The sequence below is a fragment of the Mchenga conophoros genome, linkage group LG16 (genome assembly GCF_057382185.1).
Source record: "Mchenga conophoros isolate Kocher_MC1m ecotype Shallow Benthic linkage group LG16, M_conophoros_male_GT1.1, whole genome shotgun sequence".
NCBI classification, from domain to species: domain Eukaryota; kingdom Metazoa; phylum Chordata; class Actinopteri; order Cichliformes; family Cichlidae; genus Mchenga; species Mchenga conophoros.
Window position 1 is genome coordinate 8771568 of NC_140541.1, and position 27995 is coordinate 8799562.

General features: G+C 40.6%; 1 protein-coding gene across 2 annotated transcripts; it reads right to left on the reverse strand.

The window, feature by feature from the left end:
• Window positions 1-96: 96 nt before the first annotated feature.
• cryl1 (crystallin, lambda 1) lies at window positions 97-27931 on the reverse strand. Of its 2 annotated transcripts, none has more exons than XM_085249696.1 (9): window positions 27702-27931; window positions 26767-26874; window positions 25138-25264; window positions 20941-21102; window positions 17298-17393; window positions 16718-16816; window positions 6490-6598; window positions 2297-2403; window positions 97-609 (listed from the first exon to the last, which is right to left on the reverse strand). In XM_085249696.1, exons 2-9 carry the CDS (start codon window positions 26847-26849, stop codon window positions 508-510), a joined length of 885 nt encoding a protein of 294 aa, XP_085105822.1. In that variant the 5' UTR covers window positions 26850-26874; window positions 27702-27931; the 3' UTR covers window positions 97-507. The 2 variants fall into 2 exon arrangements, with proteins under 2 accessions (XP_085105822.1, XP_085105821.1); XM_085249695.1 differs by having other exon boundaries at window positions 27630-27931.
• Window positions 27932-27995: the final 64 nt, after the last annotated feature.

Sequence of the window (27995 nt, forward strand, 5' to 3'; positions counted from 1 at the left end):
TGTAGTGAAATGTCATTATTTAATTTCTCCTCATTATCAGGATCACAAAAACACTCATCTCTTTCTGTTGTGTGGCTATCAAAACAATTACATAAATGCGTTATTGTGTTCTTTTTTATTAATCAAAACACTGATTCACATTTTCAAGAAATTTGTTTACACAAGAGACCATTAATGTGGCTGAATGAGATCATTGTTTTTCACATTTTACCACAGTCGGTTTTGTAACCAAGATGTAGAGTAAAAGTTAAAACGTGCTGTAGATTTAGAAAAAACAAAAGACCGGTTAAAATTGTATTCATAAGGAGTAGCAATCCAGAGTTATGTTCTAATACTGCTAGTACTCATCATATAAGGAAGATTGATCATTACTCATTTTAAAAAAGTGCTGCTTTTCAGTCAAGGTATGCCTGTTTAAAGAAAAAAAGGTCTTCATTACATGTTGAACTCAACAATCACATTTCTACCTAATTAAGTTGTTTTTCTTGAGTTTGGACCCTGAGCTTATTAGTCCTTCTTCAGCTTGGCCAGACGCATGAGGAACTGGTCCCTCCTCTCCTGCCTGGCTGCCAGATGCTGCTGGTCACAGGGAATGAGCTCGTACATCTCCTGTGGACGGCACAGAAGGAAAAGCTAGGTGAGCAAAGTGGAATGGTTGCTATCTAGGACTTCGGACATGTCTAGTGGGGGAAATAACTATTTTCTCAGTTGCTGAATTTGTACGTTTGCTCACTGAGAAAAAATGAACAGTCTCTAATTTTTAACAGTAGGTTCATTTTAAAATAAAGCTTCTCAGCCGTAAAGCTAAACTAAATATCCTTTTGGGGCGATCCTGGCTCAATAGCTGGCAGTTCGTCTTGTAATCGGAAGGTTGCCGGTTCGAGCCCTGGCTCCGACAGTCTCGGTCGTTGTGTCCTTGGGCAAGACACTTCACCCGTTGCCCACTGGTGGTAGTCAGAGGGCCCGGTGGCGCTAGTGTCCGGCAGCCTCGCCTCTGTCAGTGCGCCCCGGGATGGCTGTGGCTACAATGTAGCTGCCATCACCAGTGTGTGAATGTGTGTGTGAACGGGTGGATGACTGAATGTGTAAAGTGCTTTGGGGTCCTTAGGGACTAGTAAAGCGCTATACAAATACGGGCCATTTATCATAATCTTTTAATAACGTCTTAGCTTTGAAACAGTGACATCCAGGGCCGACACTTGCACAGATCAATGTGCATGCAGTGCTGCCCTTGTTCTCGTGATCACAGAAGGCAAACGAGTCCACCTTAAACTATTTAATGCTCCAGCTCAGGGTGTCCTTACAAGATGACCTTCTGTGGCTAACATATTAACCGCCTGTGACAGCATGTGACCAATTAATTTCTACTTAGGAGAAAGCTTTATGGCTCAGAGGTGAGTAGAAACTGCTGAATTTCAGTCATCCAGAACTAAACACACAATAAATAATGAAGAAAATAATAAATTAAGATATGTATATTAATATAGACATTCCGTGTCTTTGATCTGAATTAACACACATTTTTTTATTTATTTAAAAAAATCTTGGGAGCCTATTGAATACTGAATTGCTCTTTGGGGGCTCAGGTGGCACTTTATTAAAACACTGCAAGGTCTCAAGAACGCCCCTGAAAAACAAGGACCCTCTTTTTCACTGCATCGAAACACTAACCAGATATTATGGTCCATACTGACATGACAGCATCACACAATTACTGCAGATTGTCAGCAGCACATCTATCTATGTCCCCTTTTACCACATCCCACAGGTCTTCTCTTGGATTGAGATCTGGTGACTGTGGAGGTCATTTAAGCACAGTGAACTCAATGTCATGTTCAAGAGACCAGCTTGAGATGATCTGAGCTTTGTGATATGCTGGAAAACCAAATTCTGATGCTGCAGCACGCAAAATCCAGAAATTTAGACAGCTTCTCTGGTCCAAGGTGGAAAAGTGCTCCTTGAACCAAAAACTGAAATACTTTTTGGAAATCACAGACACTAAATTCTGTGTAGCTAAAGAGAAAAATAACAATTTAAGAACACACACATAATCAAAACCTGTTGGTGTGCATAACATCTGTGAAGGCACCATTAATGCTTAATGATACATACAGATAATGGAGAAACATTTCCTGCCATTCACATGTCGTTTGCATCAAATGTCTTGCTTTGCTTATTTATCATATATATATATATATATATATATATATATATATATGTACACTACATCATAAGTGAGTGTATTTATTGAGAGAAAGTTTCACTGTAAACACAACTCTGTAACCATCACACTTACATTAATGACGCTCTTGGCTGCTTCACCACAGAAGTCCGGCACAGGCCCAAAGGAAGACAGAATCCTTGTTATATTTTCACTATATCGGCTCATGTAGTCTTCCAAACCTGTGGGGAGGACACAGCTGTTCAGTGATGGGGAAGTCCATGTCGATCATCATTCCAAACAATGAATGTAGATCATCTTTATTTAAAATACCACAAAGATTCAAAGACAGTAATGTCACACAAAGTGAAAGTGATGTAATTGCAAACAGAAAAAGAAACATGTATTTCTAGATTGTGAGGGGATGGGCATAGGTGCGGCTGCGGTGCCAACTGGCAATTTGTTTTTGTCTAAATGCTTTCCTTCTGCTGGTTTGAACGTTTGACACATGCTTGATATTTTGAGAAATGGCACATGCTAGCTCCTCTATATTTCTGTGTTCATTTGCAGGGCTGCTATCTCAGTGCTTCAGAACCAGTAATATTAAGTAATGAGTTTCCTCTTTCTCAATGTTAAATATCTCATAAATAACAGTTAGATCCTGCTTTGACACTTTCTGTGTTAATTTAACTTTTAGCGCTGTTCATTGAAGCTGTTCTCTCATTTATTAACCTATAGTGACTCATTTGTGATGTAGGCAGACTGCATTTTGGCTAATCACTGACTGACTTGTCGTGAAAGTTTAAAATAAATGGGTTTGTGAAGCCTGCTACTACAAGCTTCAGTTTAATAGTGTATTTATAAGGACTGTGTAGTATCCAGTATGCTACATGTATGTATATGCCAGTGGAAATGTCTAACACCAGCCCCTTGTTGAGCGTTATTACACGTTGTTGTTTAAAGTGGATTGCTATGCTCATTTGCAGCTCCACAATCTTATTCTTGGACTCTATTAGAACAGCTTTGCATGATTCACAGTTCTAAATAATGCTATTTTACTAGGCCTTGGTGCACTTGAGGTTCAGCCAATGTGAGAAATAATCTATTTAACCTCATTTCCACCTCCCTTTAAGCTTTCTTCTGATTGAAGATCAGAAGATTTACTGAGTGAGGTTTCTGTGCTTAAAGCCTGTAAAAATCTACGAAACAAAGCACTCAGGGCAATAGCGAACGTTTAGTAGCTACTAAGTGTGATGATGAAAGTTCTGGACAGAGAAACAGAAAAGTTTGCAGGTTTTGTAAGGGACGTTTCGTACTTCAACTATACATTACTACTCACAGAAGTAATAAAATGGGGGAGCTATATAATTAAGATCCCTATATCTAACTAGGGTTAGAATAATTAATAAAATATTGTCATTACAATAAAAAAATGTGGGATGTGACTAATGCCTGACACCAAGAGGTTATGCAGTATGAAAATCATACCATGTATATGAAATGGGAAGCAGTATTCACTGCCCTCTAAATAACATGTCATTAATGTATATAATGCTACTACCTATAATAGTTTAAAGAGATCTTGGATTTATTTTTCTATAAACTGACAGTTTGTACAATTTCACTGCTACTCTCTCCTAAAATACCAGCAGGCATTATTTCTAATAAGAGTTCATGTCATGAGCTTGCTGGGTTATCTAGCTTGCAACCAAATGTTTGTGGATAAAATATATAGTAGTGTGTCCTAGATTGGACGCAGAAAAAGGAGCACCTCTCACAGCTAATGATCAATCAAAGAGGAAACACAGGTCCCATAACAATGACAACAACCGGGCTTAACATATCATAAAGAGGGCCAGCAGTATGGTTTGTTGACATTCCTGTGATAAGCGTAGTAGGTGAATAGGTGAAGACTAGAGTTTTAAAACCTTATTTGAGCAGAGAGATGCAAGTGTGGTGCAAGGTGGGGGGGGGGGGGGGGGGGGGAAGAGAAGAGATGTGCCTACATTACTTCACATGAGGTTGTTATTAAGGTGGATCAGGGGGCTCAGTTTTAAATAGTTCTTTCAACACATTTTCAAAGAGTGGAGCCTTATTCAACGACCAGAAAACATATGGTGAATGTTTATATTTGCAATACTTCTTTGGGAAATAAGGTTTATATCCAACATGTGACAACGGGGTAGCTAGAAAACGCTTACTGTCTACATAAAGCCTAGTGGGACACGTTAATGTGGCACGACAGTGTGATAACTATCATCTACCTTCAACCAAACACCCTCTGTGGGAGGAAAATCTTAGTGTTATTTCAGTCCCTTTGCTTTATTTCTTTTCCCAAATAAGCTTTAGCTGTTATTGTTGAATTTTTTCTTATATATCTTTTTATGTAAAGCCTCACTAAACAGGGAGCCCTATTCCCTGTGCCCCTACACAACGGCTAATTGTACAGTAGAAGAAAAGACGGGACACTAATGTTACCACTGTAACTCCAATCAGATAACAGCAGCAGTCCTTGAAAATGAAGCAAACTACCCCATATGGAAAAGATATATATAAATCTTATAAAGTTTGTAACTGTCTTGTATGAAACTTGTATGAAAAGCATACAAGAGTGAAAACAGATATAAGATCCCTTGAAAAATTATATAATCAAACTTGTATGTTTTGGATACTTACTAAAAAAATATATGAAAGTAATGAGAAAGTGGCCACTTTCATGAGTAAATCATATATGTTTTTACTATTCCTTTTCCATATGGGACATAACATCACCCAGTTTGCAACTTGTCTTCCACCCATTTGCGGTACCTACCACTGCTAGCTGTACTTTTACACTAATGAAACAATTTGTGCATGGTCAGCTGAATGTTGGACAAGCTGCCCTTACTAGATAGTGTTTTAAAAAGACATCATTCTAATGCTCTTTTCTGTGAAATTGCATTAATATTTGAATACATCATATGCATCGATGAGCCATTCTTCTGCAGGCAGTGGTTTTAGTTGTAGTGGATGATTCCTTCAAAGAACAACGGCATCTCCTGTGTGCACGCACACAGTTTACAAAAGCAAGGAAATTTAGGTAGCGCAGACAGAGACAGGGAGCCTGAGTGCTCCAGTATCTGATGGGACTGATCTAAAGACTTGAAGACACAACAGGGGTAGGTCTGAGCATTCTTTTGAGAATCTGATGCTTCCTGAACAGAAAAAAAAGTCAGTAAGAAGTTCAGTACTGTAACTACAGGTAGAGCTGGCACCTGGTCTGAAGGCTGCGAGGTGAGCTCTGTGAGTTTTGGATGACTGGTGTGAGGGAGCGCATTCATCGCTACCCATCAAAAGACTGCTTTGTTCAGCCAAAGTGCACACTGTGTGTGTGTGTGTGTGTGTGTGTGTGTGTGTGTACACAGTCAGGGTTACTCTCTGGGTTTCACACTCACCTCTGATATTCTCCATCTAGCTGAGGTTTCATTCTCTCTCTGACACACAAAGAAATGTCACTGTGTGGTACACTACATGTATTTTGTGCAGCGACACGTATGAAACGCTGTGCCACTTTGAAAATTTCATGTAAGCGGTGAATTACCTTCATTACTCTCAGTCAAAGGCATTCTGTGCTCATTTACTGCAGTCGCTGATGCTCAAAAGCCTGTGCTTTGGTTAGTTCCAGTAATTTTCCACAGCATACATGGCTTGTACATTCACTCTGATTGGCAGATTGGCTGACCTGACTGGCTACCTCCCTGGGCTTTTTTAGGGGGGAGGTAACAATGTTTAAAATAATAACAATAATAATATTTATATTTATAACAAGGTGCAATAATAATTAATGTGCAATAATAACAGTGTGCAATACACATACACTTATTCTTCTTTTTTATACTAAGTTAATATACTGTGTTGTGTTGTTTGTTGCGTTGTGATGTGTCATATCGTGTCGTGTTGTGTTATATGTAGTGCCGACGTAGGACAGTTTTCCAATTTCCTTGTACTACTGTACTATGTATGACTGTGCAATGACAATAAAGAGTTATCTTATCTTATCTTATCTTATCTTAATTGAAACTGGACACCGCACAGTTGAAACTGTGCTGGATAAATGATACTTTCCTCTTCATAAACAGACATTTTATGAACTCCTTTTCCCTTATGAAGAAAGGCTTTTTGGTAAAAATGAATGATTTTGCTGTGAGAATTGAACAGAACAAACACATCATCAACTCTTTGGTTCAACTATATAAAATTCATGCTCAAAGTATCTTAAACTCAGTTAAAAAATAACCAGAATTAGTGTTTTTATATGTGAGCAAAGAATACAAACCAGGAAATTTTACCTTTAGGTGCATTGAGGTGCATTGTTTCCATGGGACCTATGAAGGCGTAACGCATTCCTAGTCCCTCTGACATCACCAGGTCGATGTCCTTTACCGAGATAACACCATCCTAATGACGCAAGTTAGAAAAACAACAGTTACATTAATTTCACTGAATCGACTGATAATATTCATTCGTTTTGTACCCTTTGTTTTCTGGATATATTTGCTGATGAACTGATCCCAGAACAGCAGCTCTGGAGTCAAACTGTTTCTTTGTCTGTATCTGTTTATCTGTAATGAGAGTTCACACATCTAGCAGGTCAACTTTGAGCCACATGTTAAGTATTTTCTCTTACTGAGTTCATCATGGTCATGGTTACCTAACAGACTGCGGGACAGTTAAGTATATACGAAGGACACACACTTTTCCCTAGCAATTCAACAAAGTCATGACTTTTTAACTCCCTATTATTCTGGAAAACCCAAATTCCCTTTGATCCCATCAGGCCACTCCAGCTATATAAAGTTTCCTTATTCAGCCAATCCTGTGTCCTCAGGATTGTGCACAGAGGGGAAGCTGGCTGAGAATGGGTCAGGTAACTTTGGTTTACAGATACCTGTTGGCCAACCATGGAGGAAATCAAAGCCCAGATACAGAGACTATGGTGAGCAAGAGGAGAGGCGACAGGGTCGTCTTTGTTTGGGTCCTGCGTCCAACAACGAGCCTGTTATCTGAGCAAAGTGGGATGGTGGGTGGGGTCTTCTCTCCACTGTAATCACTGGGGGCTACGAGCTGCTTTCTCAGCCACTCTGCTTTCCAGCTCTGGCCTCGACTCAAGGACTTCTTTTCTTTTTCTCTCTCTCTCGTTGTGTGTGTGTTTGTGTGTGTGTTTGCAAAGGTTGAGGGCAGGTCCCTGTTATGTAAGAAAGATCACAAGACCACTGTCAGGCCAAAGGCTTTGATGCTTAATGCTGAACTTCTGTACAGCTTTGATTTATTGAGGAAGAATACAGTAAATAGATCTTTTTTACACATTAAGTAAAACACCTGATGAAGTCCCTGCTTTGAAACATCAAACTGAGCTGTTTTGTGTGCGTGTGCATGTAACTTGGTAGAAACTGTGTTTATTTTAGTGAATGGTTATAAAAGAAAAACAGTACTATAAGTGGAGGAGATTAGTTGTGTTGCTGACATTTGTGGGAAAATATCCATTACATGCTCGAATTTTATTTTCAATAAACAGATGATGCTACAGGGCCATACAAATGTTAAATGATCATATATTGTTTCAAAGAACTACATCTGATCCTTAAATTAATGATAACTTATAAGGCGTACAACATATACAATTGGTCTCTAGCCACATACATTAAAATGCAATTAGGCGAAACGGTGACGTCCATCTCGGCCACATTATTCAAGACATTGGTGCACGAAACAGCTTCCCCAAACTGGCACCTGCTCCAATGTATTTTGTAATGAAATAAACTATTAGAATACATCAATTTGTTGTAAGTGATTACCTGCTCTGTCCTGCTATGTACATGTACGTGTACTGCAGGAACTTTGAGTAATTGTCTCATCAAATACCATTCATGTTTGGTGATTTGTATGTCACATCGTTTAGTTAAGTATAACAGTGCCTTAGGTGAGTGATAAACACTCCCAAACGACTGTAGACATCACAACTCATTATTTTTGTCGAGCAGTATTGTGGATGGCGTGCCTCTGATGCATGGCGTAAAGGAACGTTTTGGTGCAGCCAGCAGCAATTACAGAGGTGGATTCACTATTTCAGGTAAGCAAAGGTTTCTCATGTAGTAATGACATTTTAAAGGCACTTAAATTGTATTAAAAGAATTATACGTTTTTGCAGTTGAGTTTCAGGCTGTTGAAAAATGTATGGTACCTATATGAAAATCCTAGGTGATGTCTTTCTCAAATTATCATGTTCACAAGATTTTCAGAAAACTTGACCTCTGACATCTAGGTCACTGATATTCAAACTACCTCGTTCAAGATCTTAACCTAGGTTGGACGAGATAGACCACGCCTACTAAAATAAGCTGGGTGTCCATGATGCTCACCCATCAGCAGGGTGAAGACAAAACCCTGAGCATTGACTGTGACTGCAAAATAAGCCCTCCATCACCGTGCTTGACAGCTGCTGTCAAGTAACCATCACAGTGGCAGATATCCAAGAAAGGGTCTCCAGTATGAAGAGTTGGACAGCACCAGGGCCCGACATGGTTCACGCCTACTGGCTGAAGAAGCTGACTGCACTCCACGAGCGTCTGGCAGCACAAATGAACCAGCTGCTAGTTAACGAGAGACACCCGGAATGGCTAACCGAAGGTCGGACGGTCCTGATCCCCAAGGACCCCAAGAAGGGACCGGCCCCCTCCAACTACCGACCAATAACCTGCCTCAGTACTACATGGAAGCTCCTGTCAGGCATCATATCGGCTAAGATGAACAGGCACATGGGTCAATACATGAGCGGGACACAGAAAGGAATTGGCAAGAATACCAGAGGCGCAAAACACCAGCTACTGGTAGACAGAACAGTCAGCCGAGACTGCAAGACCAGACTGACCAACCTGTGCACTGCCTGGATTGATTACAAGAAGGCCTATGACTCAATGCCCCACAGCTGGATACTGGAATGCCTAGAATTGTACAAGATCAATGGGACCCTAAGAGCCTTCATCAGGAACTCAATGGGGATGTGGCGTACAACACTAGAGGCCAACTCCAAGCCCATAGCACAAGTCACCATCAAGTGCGGGATCTACCAAGGAGATGCTCTGTCCCCACTGCTGTTCTGCATAGGCCTGAACCCCCTCAGTGAGATCATTAACAAGACTGGCTACGGATACCGACTACGGAACGGAGCAGTTGTCAGCCACCTCCTGTACATGGATGACATCAAGCTGTATGCCAAGAGTGAACGAGACATCGATTCACTGATCCACACTACCAGGCTATACAGCAATGACATTGGAATGTCGTTCAGACTGGAGAAGTGTAGTTGGATGGTATCAAAGAGAGGGAAGGTAGTCAGAACTGAGGGGATTGAACTACCAGAAGGCAACATTGCAGACATAGAGGACAGTTACAAGTACCTGGGGATCCCGCAGGCAAATGGGAACCATGAAGAGGCCGCTAGAAAGGCTGCAACCACCAAGTACCTGCAGAGGGTCAGGCAAGTCCTGAGGAGTCAGCTGAATGGTAAGAACAAGATCCGGGCCATCAACACCTACGCCCTGCCCGTGATCAGGTACCCTGCTGGGGTAATAGGCTGGCCAAAGGAGGAGATAGAAGCCACTGACATAAAGACAAGAAAGCTCCTTACCATGCATGGAGGGTTTCACCCCAAGTCCAGCACCCTGAGGCTGTACGCTAAGCGGAAGGAAGGGGGCCGGGGACTGGTGAGTGTCAGCACCACAGTCCAGGATGAGACAACGAACATCCAAGAATACATTGGGAAGATGGCCCCAACTGACCGAGTGCTCAGTGAATACCTCAGGCAGCAGAAACCCAAGAAAGAGGAGGGAGACGAGGAACCATCATGGAAGGACAGGCCCTGCACGGTATGTACCACCGGCAGATAGAGGAGGTGGCTGATATCCAGAAATCCTACCAGTGGCTGGACAAAGCTGGACTGAAAGACAGCACAGAGGCACTAATCATGGCAGCACAAGAACAAGCTCTGAGTACAAGATCCATAGAGGCTGGGGTCTATCACACCAGGCAAGACCCCAGGTGCAGGCTGTGTAAAGATGCCCCAGAGACAATCCAGCACATAACAGCAGGGTGCAAGATGCTAGCAGGCAAGGCATACATGGAACGCCATAACCAAGTGGCCGGCATAGTGTACAGGAACATCTGTGCCGAGTATAACCTGGAAGTCCCGAGGTCAAAATGGGAGATGCCCCCAAGGGTGGTGGAGAATGACCGAGCTAAGATCCTGTGGGACTTCCAGATACAGACGGACAAAATGGTGGTGGCTAACCAACCGGACATAGTGGTGGTAGACAAACAGAAGCAGACGGCCGTAGTGATCGATGTAGCGGTTCCGAATGACAGCAATATCAGGAAGAAGGAACACGAGAAGCTGGAGAAATACCAAGGGCTCAGAGAAGAGCTCGAGAGGATGTGGAGGGTGAAGGTAACGGTGGTCCCCGTGGTAATCGGAGCACTAGGTGCGGTGACTCCCAAGCTAGGCGAGTGGCTCCAGCAGATCCCGGGAATAACATCGGAGATCTCTGTCCAGAAGAGCGCAGTCCTGGGAACAGCTAAGATACTGCGCAGGACCCTCAAGCTCCCAGGCCTCTGGTAGAGGACCCGAGCTTGAAGGATAAACCGCACGCAGGGGCGTGCTGGGTGTTTTTTATATATATATATTAGGGGTGCAACGATACTCGTATCGATATTGAACCGTTCGATACAGTGCTTTCGGTTCGGTACGCATATGTATCGAACAATACAAAATTTTAAATTTATTTCATCAACTTTTCTTCTGACGATGATGTCTGTGTTGAGAGCTCAGTGGATCTGCGTTCGACTACTCCGCCTAGGCTGCACTGTCTAGCGCAGATCCACTGAGCGCAGCGCAAGCTAGCAAGACAGAAGCTAAGCTCGTTAAAACATGGCAAATTGAACCTCCCCCACCCTCATTCATATCTGGCATTTGGAACTATTTTGGTCTTCAGCGAAATATGACCCTGAAGGTAAGCGCGTCATGGACCAAAGTAAAACAGTATGTCGCATGTGCCACGCAATGCTCAATTACATGGGTGGGAACTACTGCGTTAGCGCAGTTAGCTCGTTAACGTGTTGACGCCGTCCAGCCCCACGCACAGGGCGATCCATGGTAGCTCGTTAACGGAGATTTGCCGTGTTGTGGCGTTAACGTCATTTCAGATTAACGCTGACAGCACTAGTGGGAACACAACGAATATGACTGCACATTTACTCCGACATCATCCTAGTGCAAAGACAAGTGGAAGCAGACAAAAACAACAAGCACGCATGCTACAAACTTTACCCGAGTCATTTAGACAGCCGTTAGCACATGATTCTCCTTATGGGAATATACTCCAGAAGAAGTGTATAGTATAGCTTTTATTTTGGAAAGAGCCATTCCTCTGTAATAAACTCTCTTTTCCAAAGATGAGTGATTTCTCGATCAGATAGATTTATTATTTTATCCCTTTGTTGTTTCAGCAACATTAAATTTAAAAACTGTACGTTTGAGTTAAAATATATATTTATAATTTTAATAAATGACAAATTAAAAAAGCATGAACATTTTTTGTATCGAAAAAATATCGAACCGTGACACCAAAGTATCGAACCGAACCGTGAATTTTGTGTATCGTTGCACCCCTAATATATATATGTATGTATGTGTGTGTGTGTGTAAACTGAAAATGTATGTAAGTCTGCTGTGAAAAAAATCAAAATAAATACAGCTAAAAATAGCATCTATCTTCTCTATTTTTTGCATTTCTGTAAATTAGTTAAGTCTAAAAGTAAAGCGACATGTGAACAGAAACGCTGGCTGTTGAGAGGCTCAGTTTCTAGACATTCAAAATTAATGGTCAGTGGTCAATGGTATGGTCAATGGTAACTTTATTGTCCCTGATGGGAAATTGATTCGCAGTATGTCAAACCAAACAACAAACATACAACCAACACATCACGTACACTCATTAAAAAAAAAAAATTATTCCTTTTCTATATATTTCAGTACATCGGACATTCCATTTTGCTTTATTTTTCATTTCTGTGACATAGGCTTTAGTCCCTCTGCGGCTCTGAATTGAATAAATAGAAGAGAATGGATGTTCTTTGTTGTTATTTAGATATTCAAAAATCATTTTGGATGTGTGAAAGCATCGTTTTTCATTACAATGTTACTGTGAACAGGCTGCTTTGCGATAAACTTTGGGCGCTCTTTCGAAAGCAAGAGCAACACCTTTTTTTTCCCCGCCTGTCCCGTTTGGTTCCTTTGCCATCAGAATTATTGTCTAAAGGCCAAGAAAGATGCCCAACAGATTTACTTTACCAAGTGGACCATCCCGGCCTTACCGTATCGGTCCATTTGATTGACCTTTGTTTTTATTGTTCATTTCATTTTATTTTCAGTTGTTACATACGGGACAGACATGACTGGGGGAAGGGAAAGGGAGAAAGAAAGAGAGGGAGGGAAGGAAAAACAGCCGGGATAAAAATCAACGGTGATAAAGGACACAAAACAAAAAAGAGGTGGGGGGACAAAAAGTACATATATATATATATATATATATACATATATATATATATATATACATATACATATATATATATATATATATATATATATATATATATATATATATATATATATATATATATATATATATATATCAATCACCTGGATCACCTGTTGAGAGAGAAAAAAGAAAAGAAAAGAAGCAAGAAAGAGAGCAATATAATAAACAACATCATCGCGATAATCCATGTGTATATAACAGTAAATACTAAATATTGTATATTATTGTGCAGCATGTAAGATCGACAGCGCACAGTGTGCTTTGAGGTAGGAGCCAAAAAGGGTGTAGTTTGTGTCTGTGAGCACCCGTGTGTAAACCTGTGAGCATGAACGCGCTTGTATTCAAACAGTTCCTTCATGTAACGATCTGCTAGAGGGTGTGGGGAGCCACAGCCCCGTCCTCCAGGGCATGAAGCAGGTATGGAGGAGATCCAGGCTCCAGACATCCAGAAACCCTCAGAGTGCAAGAGTCCAAGGAAAACCAACAGAGGGGCAACCATGCCACTCTCCCGGAAAGAGCTGAGGAGAGCCCCAAATGAGGGGTCACCCAGCAGCCGCGGAGCAGAAGCCAGAGGGGGTTGCAGTAACGTGCCCGTGAGCTCCGCCGGCATCCAGCTGTGCCAGAGTGACCGAGCCCCAGGCCCAGAGGCCGAGGGCACCCCACCCCCCGAAGGGGCCCGACCGACCCACAGGTGCCAGGTCCTGACAAGCAGCCACCGGGAGTGTCCCGGTGCATACCTGAGCGCGCAGCCCTGGACACCAAGAACCAAAAATGCACCAATGTCTGAGGGCGTCAGGGGGAGTGGTGGGGGGATATAGGCCTCCATAGAGCAACACCTTTAACAGCAGTGTGGCATTTTTGTCAGCTAAGGTCTAAGGGTGCCCTTGGGGTGGGGAGGTGGGGAATTCGCCTCTCACACGGTGGTGATGTGCACACAATAAAGAATATCATTTAGGTACAAGTCTGACCTGCCACAGTTCTGTGTAAAATTATGAACTTCACATGCTTCGTTACAGATGTTGCAATACAGCTGGCACAGAGGCACAAGAGTGGCTTCTGCTGCATTTCGTGGAAGTATGACTTGGAGGTTTTAATTCTGAGAATACGTTATTCTCAGCAGGGAGTGTCACGGTCTTGGGCTTAAAAATGACTGAACAATCAAGGGTTTTTACCTGTCTGCAGGCCCTCTTGGATCATTGCTGAACCAAAAAGCTACCGTCAAAGCAAGAAAAACAATCCAAACACTTAAGAGCTTCTCAAAGTCTAAAGCTGTGACAAACAACGAGCTCTGTTGTGAGGCAAATCATGAAGCCTGCTTCTCTTCCTGATATGTAAAACCTCAAAAATGACAAATAAACATAGTAATGGCACGGAAATTGAAGAAAGCAGTTACAGCTTTTCAAAACCACACAAGGCTAGCCACCATGATTGAAGCGTTGGGGGGGCTGTGAGTACTCAGACTGTTCCTATGGAAGCAATATGTGAAAGGTCTTGGAGAAGCTCACGGCTCTTCAACGGGAAATTGATACACCTCCGGACCAGTAATGGACATTAAGACCTGCTCCCCCCCTCTCAGCGGTGCCAGCTGGACGATGTTGACAAGAACAACAAAAAATTCTACCCTGACTCTCTCGCCCAGATTCCTCAAGGCCATCTGCGTAGGCTGTGGACTGTTTATATTTGCTTAATTGGGCAAAACGACACTTTCTGAAGGCTGAACACAGGACACACATCCTCACACGCATGCACACATGTACACTGACACAGATACACACTCACACCCCCTCCACGAATCCAACACCTGCCATCCGATGCAGACGGCGGATCAGCTTTGGATGCGCAGAGTTGCGGCGTCCCGGACACAGTTTCTTTTTCCTTCTCGACTGCCCTTTTGTGTTATGCATTTCATTGTTTTCTTTATGCTGCCTGTTCTGACCTGTCTCCCCAATGTGATGTTTGTGTATTGTATGTATGGTCGGAAAGGTCCAATTTCGCTGCAGGTCAACTGCAAGCGACAAATAAAGGCAATCAATCAATCAATCAGTCCAGTCTTGCACAGACTATTAGTGTACCCATTTAAATAACTGGTAATATCTGGCAACAACATAAAATGAAACCAATTTCGTGCAGACTCAAAATAAACAAGCACACACTTTTTCATCTACGTTACCAGTAAACTGCAATCAACTGATGTTTTTCGAGCATACAAATGCACAAGACAGATCAGTCCTACGAATTTACTAAAGAAGACATTTTTCCTAATGCATTTATCCTTCATTAATGTCATAGAGACGTCTTTCTCAAGTGTACAAATCTGAATCATGTGCAAAGTCACGCAAGTAACTTAAAATAGATTTCTGCTCTTTCTGAGCCAGCTTTTTAATAATCCATCCAATCCCCTGCTATTACAAAGCAAAATGTGATTATCCAGTTTCCTTTTACCCATTTCAGCTGTATGGCAACTCATTTTTATTTTAGTTGCAACCAGTTGAGTAACTACTGCCATGTCTCCTGGTATTATCTCCTAATGGGTTTGTAGCTTTAAATCTATGCTAATGCTGCCTACTCACCTGTCAGGAACAGGTCTGTGAGCAACAATGCAGAGCGGCTGTTAATTTCTGCTGATTTCCATTGATGACAGCTTAACATGTCCCAACAGCTATCTTAGGAAGTCGGTTCTAATGTCATTCATGTATCACTTTGAGTGAAAGCCTGAATTGCATTTAGTTGCATTAATGGATCTAACACAAGATGACTGATGTGCATCTTTTTAAGTTCCTCAGCTCAAACACTGTCTGACATCATCGTTTTCTAGCTAATGCGGGCCTGCTTCAGCTGCTTTTACTTTACTAGAAAACAGTTTTTATGTAAATATCTAACTGACCTTTAAACCTAAATCATCTACCCTGGGAAATGTAGTTTTATTTTGTCACTTCAGCCATGGGTGGCATGGTGGTGTAGTGGTTAGCACCCCCCTGTCATCATTGCTGTGGCTGCGTGGGCTTCTGTCAGGTACTCTGATTTCCTCCAACAGTCAAACGACATACATATTAGGTTGACTGGTGATTCTAACTTGGCCTTGAAAGCGAGGAAGATAAAAGTAGTTGAAGTGCAAAGAATGAAGTGCTTTGAGTAAGACTGGAAAGGCACTATATAAATCTAAGCACAGATTCAGTCCTTTACTAAGGACACCTTTACTACAACAACAGTCACTGACATAAAAAACAAAAGCGAGAAACTTGGAACAGACAATCGTGGAAGACGTGTGAAAGTTCAGAACTATGTGGAAGCATCTGATGTTGCATTATTTAATGGAGGGGGTCATTTAAGGTGCTTCTGATGTCTGTGGTTCTATATTTGAAGCCAACATCAAACTCTTCATGGGAATTCAGTTCGGGTAACACAGTATACGTCTCAAGTTAACATTCCATCAGCCGTGATTGTCACCATTCCCATCGCTCTCATTATCATTCAAGCTTTTTCCTCAGTGAGTGACCACGTAATAGTGCCTGTCATCAGAGGCTAAAGCTCATTTAGTCTCATTGTGCTCCTTTTTAGAGGGAGACTGTGGACATAATAGAAGAGGTGAGCTGACAAGGGCTTCCTCTTTCCTGCCTCTATTACAAAACCATCAGCAGCCACATGAAACCTGACTGAGACTGAGGCGCTCCTGTCCAGAGGTAAAAACAAGTAAAAACACTCGTCATTATGACCTAGAAGTCAGCTTTAGCAATGCAGCAGTAAAGCAATGAGGGTTTTTTTGTTGGAGATTCAGTTAGTGTCATATATTTATGAGCATTTTCTTGCATTTGAACACAAAGGTTATGAAAGCATATTCATGACTAACCTTGCTTGAAGTTGGTAGTGCTTTGAAAAACTGGCTCCTCAACACAACTCCCCACCCACATGCCCAGAAAACACTAACCTGAACTAGTCTCCATGACTCTGCAATAATGGCGGCTTGAACTCTGTTTAGGGCAAAGCCATCGATCTCTTTTTTCAGAAGGACAGGTGCCTGGCCAACCTGCGTCAGGAGAAATCAGTTAAGTCAAGCCAAGCGCAGCAAAAGATCCTACAAGACAATTATGAATAATACAGCTTCATTCATGAAGCTTAGTAGTTGCAGGAAGCCACTGGTTGTTCATGTTAAGAAAACAAGCTTGTTGAGACTTGCTTGGAATAAAGTATGTAATCATTCACATGATCACAAACTGTTTGTTAAGATTTGTGGTGTAGCAGCTGTACTCGAGACTGTGACACACTGTCAAATACTGAAAATGGCCAGAACAACGTCAAACTAATGTGAAAAGAAAGCTAGGAGCTAGGCTTATCACCAGCACTTAATACATAGTATGACAGCAGTATTGGTCTCCTAATCATAGCATGGGGTTTGGCTTCCTCGTGCTCTTAATCCACTGGTTATTCTGATTTCTTTTGAAATCTGTCCAACAAGTTCGGGCATAACAGGGCCCAGAAATGTGTAATCTTTTGTGTAAGATTTGTACCTTGGTCATCAGAGCATGGGTGGTGTCCATAACGGCTGCTGCTGTCTCTGGGTGAGGTACCAGCTCCACCAGTTTTACATAGTAGGGTGGGTTTACCTGGGGAGAGCAAAACAAACACATATTATGTTGTGTTTACTTCACTTATATGTAGGATCTGTTCTTAAGTAACAATTTTCAGGAAAGCAGTACTAACAAACAAAGCTGGACACTCAACTGTTGATTTTGCCTCATCATCGTCCTCCAACAGTGAAAGTATCATCTCAGTGCATGACAGAGCACTTCGATACGGTGTTAGCTTACTACAGTGTACGCTATCCTCATTACAGCTTTAAGACTGACAATCTAAAATGATGATAATGATTAGACACATTAAGGACAGCAAAAATGTTTATTGAGACAGAAATTAAGCACGGTGGTAAACTATAGGTTATACAGCTCCCCATCTGGCCCGTTTACACCAGTGGTGGTGTTTCCACCAGCTTCCACCACCTGTGAAGCAAATTGACCTTTAATTGACCCTCACTTTTTTCTTAAAGTCAGCATTTACAGAAACAAAAGTGCTTCATCAAACCACCTGTTTGCATAGTTTAAATATCTAGAAAGTCTATGTGTTTGGCTGCTTCCATTTACCACCAGCTTGTTTTAGGCAATGATAACAAGTTATTTAAAAAGCAGCCACCTCACCGCTTTCCAACAGCAAAACCTGTAGCATTCAAAGGTTAGTCTAAAGATGGGCATATCATGTTTACTCACGTATAGCAAACTGAACAATCTCTAATTTTTATGTTTGTTTTTAATGCTCAATTTACACAAAAATTGTAAATTTATTTGAATGTCATTGAGTGAAATAACAATTTGATCCCCAAGCAAAGCATGACTTAGAACTAGCCAGCCCTTCTTAGCGAGTACAGTGGTAAGAGGTTTCGTGTGGTTGGTTACCAGGTTTGCACACATCTCAGGAGGGATTTTGGACCACTCGTCTTTACAGAAATTTTAGAAATCCTTTAATTTTTTTGGCTCAAAGCAACCACAAAACAATCAGCTTTCATATTTTCCAATCTAGAGAGACAAAAATGATCATAAAAGGCTTTTTATACACTGAAGGCAATCATCTACAGTGATACAGTTCCACCACTGATGATTTAGAAAAGCTCATGATATACATGCTTGATTTACTGATATCCTCAAAATATCATTGCCACAGCACATGAGCAAGCAGAAGAAACGCAGGGAGAGAAACAGCTAGAAGATAAAAATTATAAACAAGTCCATCTGGCTCATGAGTTCAGGTGAACCATGTTTACCTCCATCAGTTAGGTCATGTTGTTGGTAGCGTGCTCATATCATAAACCAGTCATAACAAAAGCATTCAATGTTTTTGTAAACAGATGTCACTAGTATGTTGTGGAGTACGGTCAGGTCTAAACAGAAACACTCTGCATGGATAAACTAAATGTAAGTCTAATGTAATCCTTGTGCAATGTTTTGTATAAACAAAAGTGCTCAGCTGTTCTGACCCATTAATGTGTTTGGCTATTCATAGTATACTGTAAGCGAAATTTGTTGTGATGCATTTACTTTGATTGATTGATTGATTGATTGATTGTGGTTGGGATAGCCTGTAAATATAACCAGATCCATTAGTACTTCAATGGAAACTCACAAATCTGCCTCAGTATGGGAGCAAAAGAAGGTGTGACTGAAGTCTAGACTTTCAGCTTTAGGTGAAGGGATTTCAAAACTGTGAGGTCTAACTCGTCACTGGTAATTATCCTGATCCCAAGCCTTTGTTGTGAAAGTATGTTTTTTTTTTATTGTTCTCCAACTTATTCTCTTGGCAATCAGGAAACAAACTAAATAATTTTAACTGACACACATAAAAAAAACTATTTTCTTTTTTCCCACAAGAAAGTTCTTCTTGTTTTTCTCCCAAACACAGAATCAGAGTTAGCCTCGTCACCAATCACAAGTCAGACGTCAGAAGGCTAATAAAAATACTTTCATAACCATTTAGCAATTACACACATTTTTCACAATGAAATCCCTTCGTTTCCCAGTTCAAAAGTGTTTTTTCTCTGTCTCAATCTCTCATCATTTCCCTGCTTCTCTTCAGTAATCGAACCTCGTTCTCAAACTTCTCCCTCTTTTCTGTCATGACCCTGACCCCTGTTAAGGTAATCTATTTATCAGACAGTCAACACACAATTGACCCTGTGTGGTTCATGTAGTTCATGGCTGTCAGCTCACTTGGCTTTCTTCTATAGTGTGTCTTCCTCCCTGAGCCTGGTTCTGCATGGGGTTGTTTTCTGTTAAAAGGGTGTTTTTCCTTCCCACTGTTGCCAGGTGCTTGCTCATAGGGTTGCCTTATTGTTGGGGTTTTCAAAGTGTATTGATGTGACTGTTGTTGTGATTTTGTGCCATTTTAAATCTGAATTATAAAACTGTCCTTATATACATATTTGGCATTGATCATTCAAAATGTTGATTATTGCTGAAAAATCCTGCATTGTGCTACATCTCCACTTGTAATTAAGTTTGTTCAGTTTCTCTGTTTCATCAGAAATGCAGAGTGATCCCTTGTGAATTGGATTTTGCCAATCTCATATTCAACCGAACTAGATCTCTTTGTTTAGCTTTACTGAAATTTAACTTGTTCCACTGTGAAATAATCAGTAGCTTGCATTCACAGGCCTTCACCATGCCTGCCAGATCATGTGGTATGGTGTGGATCATGATTTGTGCCTTCCCTTCCTCATGCACTTCCCTTTGTTCTTCTACTAGTTAATCTTGGTTTTATCGGTTCAAAGAATCTTTTTCTAGAACTAGTCTGGCTTTATTAGAGACTATTAGGCAAAGTTTAAAGTGGTCTTCTTGAGCGTAAACAGTGGTTTTTCATTATCTCTTGCTGTAAATCCACTGTATTTACATTCATTAAGGCCTCTCTTGCTTTTGACAAAGATACTTGAGATTTTTTCTTGCCTTAGCTAGTTGTGTGAAAGTTTTTGTCTTAATCATGGAAAAAATTCTGTCATCATCCCCTTGAAGTTTTCTACATGTTCTTTCGGGCCTTTTGTTTTACAGAGCTGGTCAGAGGATTTCTTCTTTTTAAAAATGTTTAAGATTGTTGTTTTTTACCACTCCTAAAGCTTTTTCTTTTTCTCTGAGAAGTGGGATTATTAGCTTAATGTTGGCCTCCTTCACTTGCATCGACATGTCTTTGGACTCCTTACTGAGAGCACCACTGAGCATCAACCACATACTCATTCAACACTTGGACTCAACTCTATTCCTTTTATCTCCTTAATTTGTCATAACATAATCATAAAACAAGTCACGTGCCAATGAATGGGCTCATGATTTACACACTCAATTACTTTTGAGCCTGTAAAAATGGAGGGATTACAAAATAAGTATGTAATTCTTAATGATTAATGCAATTTTTTTGGTCAATATCAACACCTTAACCGCATTTTAATTGCTTCATTTCAAGCTCACTGAGTTTGTGCACCATATCACTGTGAGGAAACTTACAGACCTGGCTGTAGATGACTGATGATGAATTATGGGCTGGCGTGCAGGTTAACACACTGTGTACAGTTTACACCACAGTACCTGGAAATGCCTGAGCATATGAAGTACTAACCGGATGAGAGACGAGGCAGCGACTCCTATTCTGGACTTTAGAAAAGACTTTGCTGGGCACTAGGCAGGACGTGGAGCTGCTCAGGATGACGTCTTTTCCCACAAAATGCTCCATGTCATGGAAGATGCTTTGCTTTACCTCCAGCTGCTCAAATACACATTCCTGGGAAAACAAAAAAATACATAAACGCAGGTAAGGTGTGAAAGCCAAATATTATTTTCTATAATGCTATAAGTAAACATTATCTCAACCCAAAGTCAGTGAAGCATCCCACTGAATATGGAACATGTAGTCATAGCAACAATCAAATTATTTATTACAGCTATTAATTTCTATAATTTGGATGAACTGCTGCTTTGACTCTGTAATTTCTGATGTCAACCTTTCTTTGACAATAGCAAAGACAAAACCATCATAACAATAAAGAAACATTTAATATTTGTTTCTTAGTGTTAAACTTGAATCTACCACTGTCCACAGCTTTGGGGAATGTACTCAGGGAAATGTGTTAAAAGTCATGCAGTTAACACCTTAAACACGGAAATTAAACCAGTTTGGCTCTTAAACTACCTGCTTAACGTCACTTCACAGTGATGAAAAGGTGTGACTCTCAAAATCGGTACTCTTCATTTGCAATCTTTCTCATCCTGGACGCAAAACTGCAAAAACTGGCTGAACAACCTCAGTATACCTCACATATACGCATTATAATGAAAGGCTCTGCTAAAAGGATTTGTGCTAAAACACAAGCAATAACCTAATCTACACTAATTCTAATGACAATATTATTTTTTTTAGTTTGTTTTTTTAGTTTAGTTTAGTTGTTAAAGTCCAAAGTGGTCCCAGTGGCAACAGGAGTTGGGAGCTGTAACCCCCAAACTGAAAGAGTGATTCCAGGCACAACATCAGAGTCTTTTAACAGAGTTGAGTCCTAGGAACAGCACAGGCCTCAAACCTCAGTTTCCTTAAATAGAATGGACGCTCATGACAGGTCAGGCTCATGTGTGTAAATGTTAACTTATACTAATAAGAAACACCAATAAGTGAATACTTGGCATTTCCTGATGTGGAAAAGACCTCCAGTATGACCCCTGACAGAGACACAAATCCCTGTGGCGTTGTGTCAGGATAGCATCTGGTTGTAAAAATCTGCTAAATCAAACATGAAGAACTACCTCCTCTGACGAAACCTTTGGGAATAAGGGAGCAGCCAAAAGTAGCTCTTTCTAGTCATCTGTAAGTTGGACTATTCCCATTATCATTTGTCTCCAGTTCTGCATCTTTCTCAAAGCTCAAGTTTTCTTCAGTTCTGGCCAAACTTCATTGTAAACAAGCCACACTAACCTATTTCTGTGCATGAAAGGAACATATAAAGAAATCTGGACAGCTTAAGTGCTTAAGCGCCCTTCACGTCTGCTCCCACTGCTCCACCAAGCCTTACACTAATCGTCAGAAAACAGTTAGGCAAGTTACTGATCTGTAGCCAAGTGACTAATAAAGCCTCCCGTAAATATTCTCCCAGATCAATAGTAGAGTGAAACTTACAGGTGGTCAGATGATGTCATGCTATCAGGACGTATGTACCTAACGGTGCTCTCGGGAAACTGCATATTTCTATGCAGCATTTCCCTGTTCCTGAGCCCACAATTGTTCCTTGTTGGAAGGAACTCAGCGCAGTGAGTATTGATTTTATTTGACTCTACCTGCCTCTGTGCACTCTGATCACATCTACTGTGAAGAAGAGCTCCATTGTCTACTTTAGCAGTTTCTAGCTGGCGAGCATTTTTCTGGCATAAAAGGTTGACTTCATACTGTATTTTAAGTGACTGTGACTGTGTTTAGATAAGCACAGTTGATTGTGTGTTTGTGCTCATTTATAATTTGACATAGATGAGTGATTTTTAATGAAACGTCTTTCATTAGTACGACAACACTTCTTATAACAAACTCCATCTGACTTTCTTGTCAAAGGAAAGCTCCACTTTACAATTTATAATAGCAATAACAGCAAGAATCTAGAAGCATTTTGCATTGTATGGTAGATGTCTCAACAATTTCCTTCAAGAACATTTTTACAGAAATGAACAAAAGAAAAAAAACAAATCCAAAGTCTCTTTTTGACAGCAAGGCTCAGGGAGCATAGCCATCAGACTCGACTGGCTGAGGTGAGCATCGTGACGCAACGAAGACAAACAATGCAGGAGGAAAGAGGAAAACTCAACAGATTATAAAACGTATGAGTTCTGAAATGTTCAAGGTTTTTAGAAAGCATTTTACTTTGGCCAAATGACTAAATTCTTATGGTCACATTGAGAAAGCTGCTCTGATTCAAGGTAAACAACTAAATCTGTAATAAATAACAGATTAATTCTGGGCTATTTTTAAATGAGTAATCAATATTACTCAGTTCATATTCCTTTATTGCAATTATATTAAGCCATTATATTTCTATGACTTTGCCTTTGGTGACAGACAGAAAGTGTGAGTTAGCAGCGCAGGGAAATGACACGCAGCAAAGAACCAGCCAGCTTGGTGTCCAACCATGAATTTGTAGCTAAAAGCATGAAAGAGTGTGTGATATGTCCTCTAACCACTTAGCCATCAGGTTAAACGAGTTGCTTAACAAACGTTAAAACATTCCTTGCTACTGAACCGCGAATAAAGAGAGAAACTAGTGTGAACTCTCAGTACTCATTTTTTGACAGGTTCATTATATTCATCATCCCTAGAGTTAAAAATTTATACCTCGGTTTTACCTCCTTTATGACAGACATGTACTCTATATGTGCATGCTGCCATTAGAATCAGTTCACACACTGATGGACTGACAGTAGCTGCTCAGAGGGCTTGACCTCATAACAACCATCATAATCATCATCTTCTCCTCCTCCTAGCTGTGCCTCTATATAGAGGCTCCATGTTCTTCATGCTGAGAGAGGGCCAGCCAGTCTCACTTTCAAAATCTACCATCATCCTTGCCCACCTTTATTAGTGGAAAGTCGACTGAATACAAGTACCTTGGAGTTATGTTTGCTGGCAGACTGAAATGCAACTCTTGGACTGACTGCTTGTGTAGTGAGAGACAGCACAGAACATATTTTTGAGGACATTTTATCCTTTAAGGTGGATTCTAAAATGCTTCTGAGGTGCAGAAAAACAAGCAATTAGAAGGACAGTAACAATTTCTAGTAAGATGTCGGGAACTGCATTACCAAGCTCAGCAAGCATTTATCGGGACTATTTATGGAGCAAGGCAAATACTGTGAGTGATATGAGGATTTGACTCCTCCACTGAACTACTAAAACCTGCATGGTGCTAATGTTCCCCCATAAAACAGGTCCAAACTGTCTTTTACTTCCCAAGCCATCAAACTTCTGAACACAAGCAACACACAGGTTGCCTAACTGTTCTGGCCACAGTCATCCTTAAGATCCAAGAAGAAGAGTAAAGGTGTCTGTATACAGTGTGTGCTTTGTGTCTTATGTTGATGCAGTTATTTTTATGTGGTGTATACAAATCTCAGGTGACTCTGAAATCACAATGCAATCACATTTACCCATAAGGACAAGTAAATGCATTAGTTTTTTTGCCCAGTAATGTACTGACCACTGATATACTATGAAGCTATCCTAGTAAATGAAGAGAAACAAAAAAGTTTGGAATTCACGTGTTAAGCAACTGAAGGAACTGAAGTGTTATTATGCAAAACATCTCCATATTACTGTATGATATCACAACCCTATGTACGACAGGGATTAGGGATATTAGTCTAAGTTCAAATATGTGACGTGAGAATGTCACGGAATATGTCAAATGAAATTATGCTGCCCCTCCTTGGGGGGGTAAATGTGTAATAACAAAGCCAGAACGTATTGACCTGAGAGTGAAGTAACCATTCCTTTAATGCTGCTTTGTTTAAACTATGTGAACCAATAAATGAACAAAAACTACAGTGTTTCCACTGAGTCGCACACCACATACTTTTGAAAAGACCCACACCACAGTGAAGAGAAGCCCCGTGTTTCATCAAAGTCTGCCAACATCCACAAAACAAATGTCCGTACGTGTGTGACGGAGCAAGTGGTTAATGAAAAAATAAACAAATCACCAGAGAGCAATGTTGTTTCCACTGGTTTTACGATTTAGGCCAACGAGATATAACAGCATGTATTTGTTCTGTCAGCGGTCTGTGTTACCTGCACAAAGAAGGCTCCATCCAGTGCCTGAGACAGGTCATCATAACTGCTGAGAAGGGCAAGTTGCTGCGCAGCAGACAGCTCCCCTCGCAGCATGTGGGCTTCCTCCAGCTCCACCAGCTGTTTCCTGAGGGACAGAAACTGCAGTTAACACACACACACACACATAATGCATGAACAAACTGCCCTCTATCATGACATTTTCAATTTGAAAAGAATCATTACCACAGGCTTATTATATAAGTAGTAGTAGAATGAAGACTTTGGAAGAAATAAACAGATGTGTTAGGTGTGTTATTATCAGCCAAAAGAAGTGGTTCTAATATAACACAAAGCAGACAATGCTTCAAATATGGATGCTGCTACAAAGAAGCTAGAGATTCTAAAGTGTCTGCTCTGTACACATTTCCATCTCAGCAAAGAAGATTCAGACACTCAGCACAGTTTCAGTGGGGGTAGAGTATGTCACCAACTTCACCGACTGTATGAAAGTATGCATTGTATTGGAGTATTGTGCAAATTTCTCTAACGAGGCATATGTTTTTTACTTTGGCCTTTAGTGCAGAAAAGAATAATAAAACAATAAATATTCTGGTTTATAGATCGGTCTGACAACCTAAAATGAGGTGCAGGTTTCAAAGGAGAGCGTGTAGTCTGCTGCAAATCCTGTTACGCTGTCTTAACAGTAACAGTGATGACACTTTTAAGGTGTGGAGTACATACCACCACCTTTTTGCTCTTACTCAACTCTTCTCTTAATATGTTACAGAATGTGGCAGTTACATAACACTGTATCACATGAGTCAGGAAGATATCTTCCTTTGAAAAAAAATTAAAGTAATTTAGACTAAGTGACGGTTTATGAAAACAGGGCACACAACAGAGAGCAGTCTAGCTTGTTCAGCAGGAAATCACTCACAAAGGGCCCCTGAAATTTAATTCAATGACACCCTCTACTGTTCATATAAACAAATACGTCTCCAACGGGCTGAGTGATAGGTAGTGGCATGTACTTAGAGGGAGAGTTACATTCATGAAATACTGGTATAGAGATTAAGGTATTAAGGTTTTTATAGCTTAAGGCACTGTGACTTTCTACAGCACTTTCATTAAAAACTCAGCGTCATTCCACAGTAATGTTTAACCACTAATAGCCAGGCTGTGAACATGTGTTTATTCGTATGTGCTCACAGTAGGAGCCAACTGCTGATCATGGGGTATTCATATATGTCTTCTCTGTAAGCACTGAAAAGAAGAACAGGTTACATTTTAGACAGACTGTCTCTAACTCATCAGGGCAGAGAAGCCCTTAGTGTCAATGTTTCCTTTAGGTTTTGCAGGCACCAGACAATAGTTTAGCTTCTGTAATGTATATTTTTATATTTTTGATGATATATATATATATATATATATATATATATATATATATATATATATATATATATATATATATGTGTGTGTGTGTGTGTGTGTGTGTGTGTGTGTGTGTGTGTTTTTGTTTTTACTTAGAATTACATCTGGGTTAAAAACAAATTTCTGTTGACGATAGAGGTATAATAATGCAGTTAAGACTGAAGAAGTTTGTCTGTGTAACCCAGATGGGTCTTTAAGTTGAGCAGTAGAACTCACTTGATCTCTGTGATGGCCTTGGTAGACTGTCCTGGTTGGTTGTCATAGATCTTCACATTGTAGCCTCCACTGACAAACAACATAGCCCAGGAGCGGCCTATCAGCCCACTAGGGAAGAAAATCACATGGTAACAGACATAAAACATAAACCCCAATAAGCAGACTTAAAAAACAAAATCAAAGCAAGGGCTGAATGTTGTTTTTCAGTAAAGTCCAGTAAAATCACACAGCAGTAAAGTGCTGACAGTGTGCCTGTCTGCTTGCTGACACCAGCTTCATTTTCCTGTCTTCCTGTCATGTTTTGACATGTAACCAGAAGTGAAGTGTAAATCCACTGTGAATGTTTTCTCAATCCCTTCGCCATCCATCTGAATATTATTGCAATGTTAACACACAAAGATTACCCCCTAAAACGTATGGCAACATAAGTGAAGAACTGTGAGGTTCAGTGCTTGCTTTGCAAGTTTAAGAGAGGTCACTTCAGAGGCACTGCCATGTTTAATGAACAGGGTTCAGAAGACAGGTTCAATTTAAAGCCTCTAAAATCACACAGCTATAAACCTTCACGCTGTCGTGAAGGTTTATAACGTGTCTGTAATAAACAGGATTATTCACAAATTCATTCTGACTGAAAACACAAGACAAGCGTTCATTCAGAACAGTCCTGTTTATGTCGTGAGCAACAGTATGATGCACACAATGCAGTCACCAAAATAAAATTACATGCACTGATACTGCAAACTACAGCTTTCAACCAGTTTTTCATTCAACAAAGCAACTTTCGTTTCACCTTCATGAATATAGGTCAGGGCTAGCACTGTTGCATCATTTTACAACGCAAAATACATTGTTATCTCGCTCACCTGCCAATCACAGTTATAATCTTCATGTCAGAAACGTTATAATGTTTTGACACCAGCTAAAACTTAACTTACAAGCTTTCTGTTGCGCCGCCCACCTTGACAGTCACGCTGACCGTGGTGTACGGTGACCTAGAAGGACCAAAGAAGGCAAACGAGCGCACAAAGCTTGTTTTGCTTGAAATGAGCAATAAAGAAACCCACAAACTATTAATTGTAACTTTTTATAAATAATAAATACTATGTATGTAATTATTTAAAAATAATTTTGAGAATATGAAGAAGAAATAAGTTGTAGCGTTGTAGTGTATCCTAGCAACGAACGAGCGCAACTTCAACCAATTAGGTTGAGGCCAGACGATGATGGAC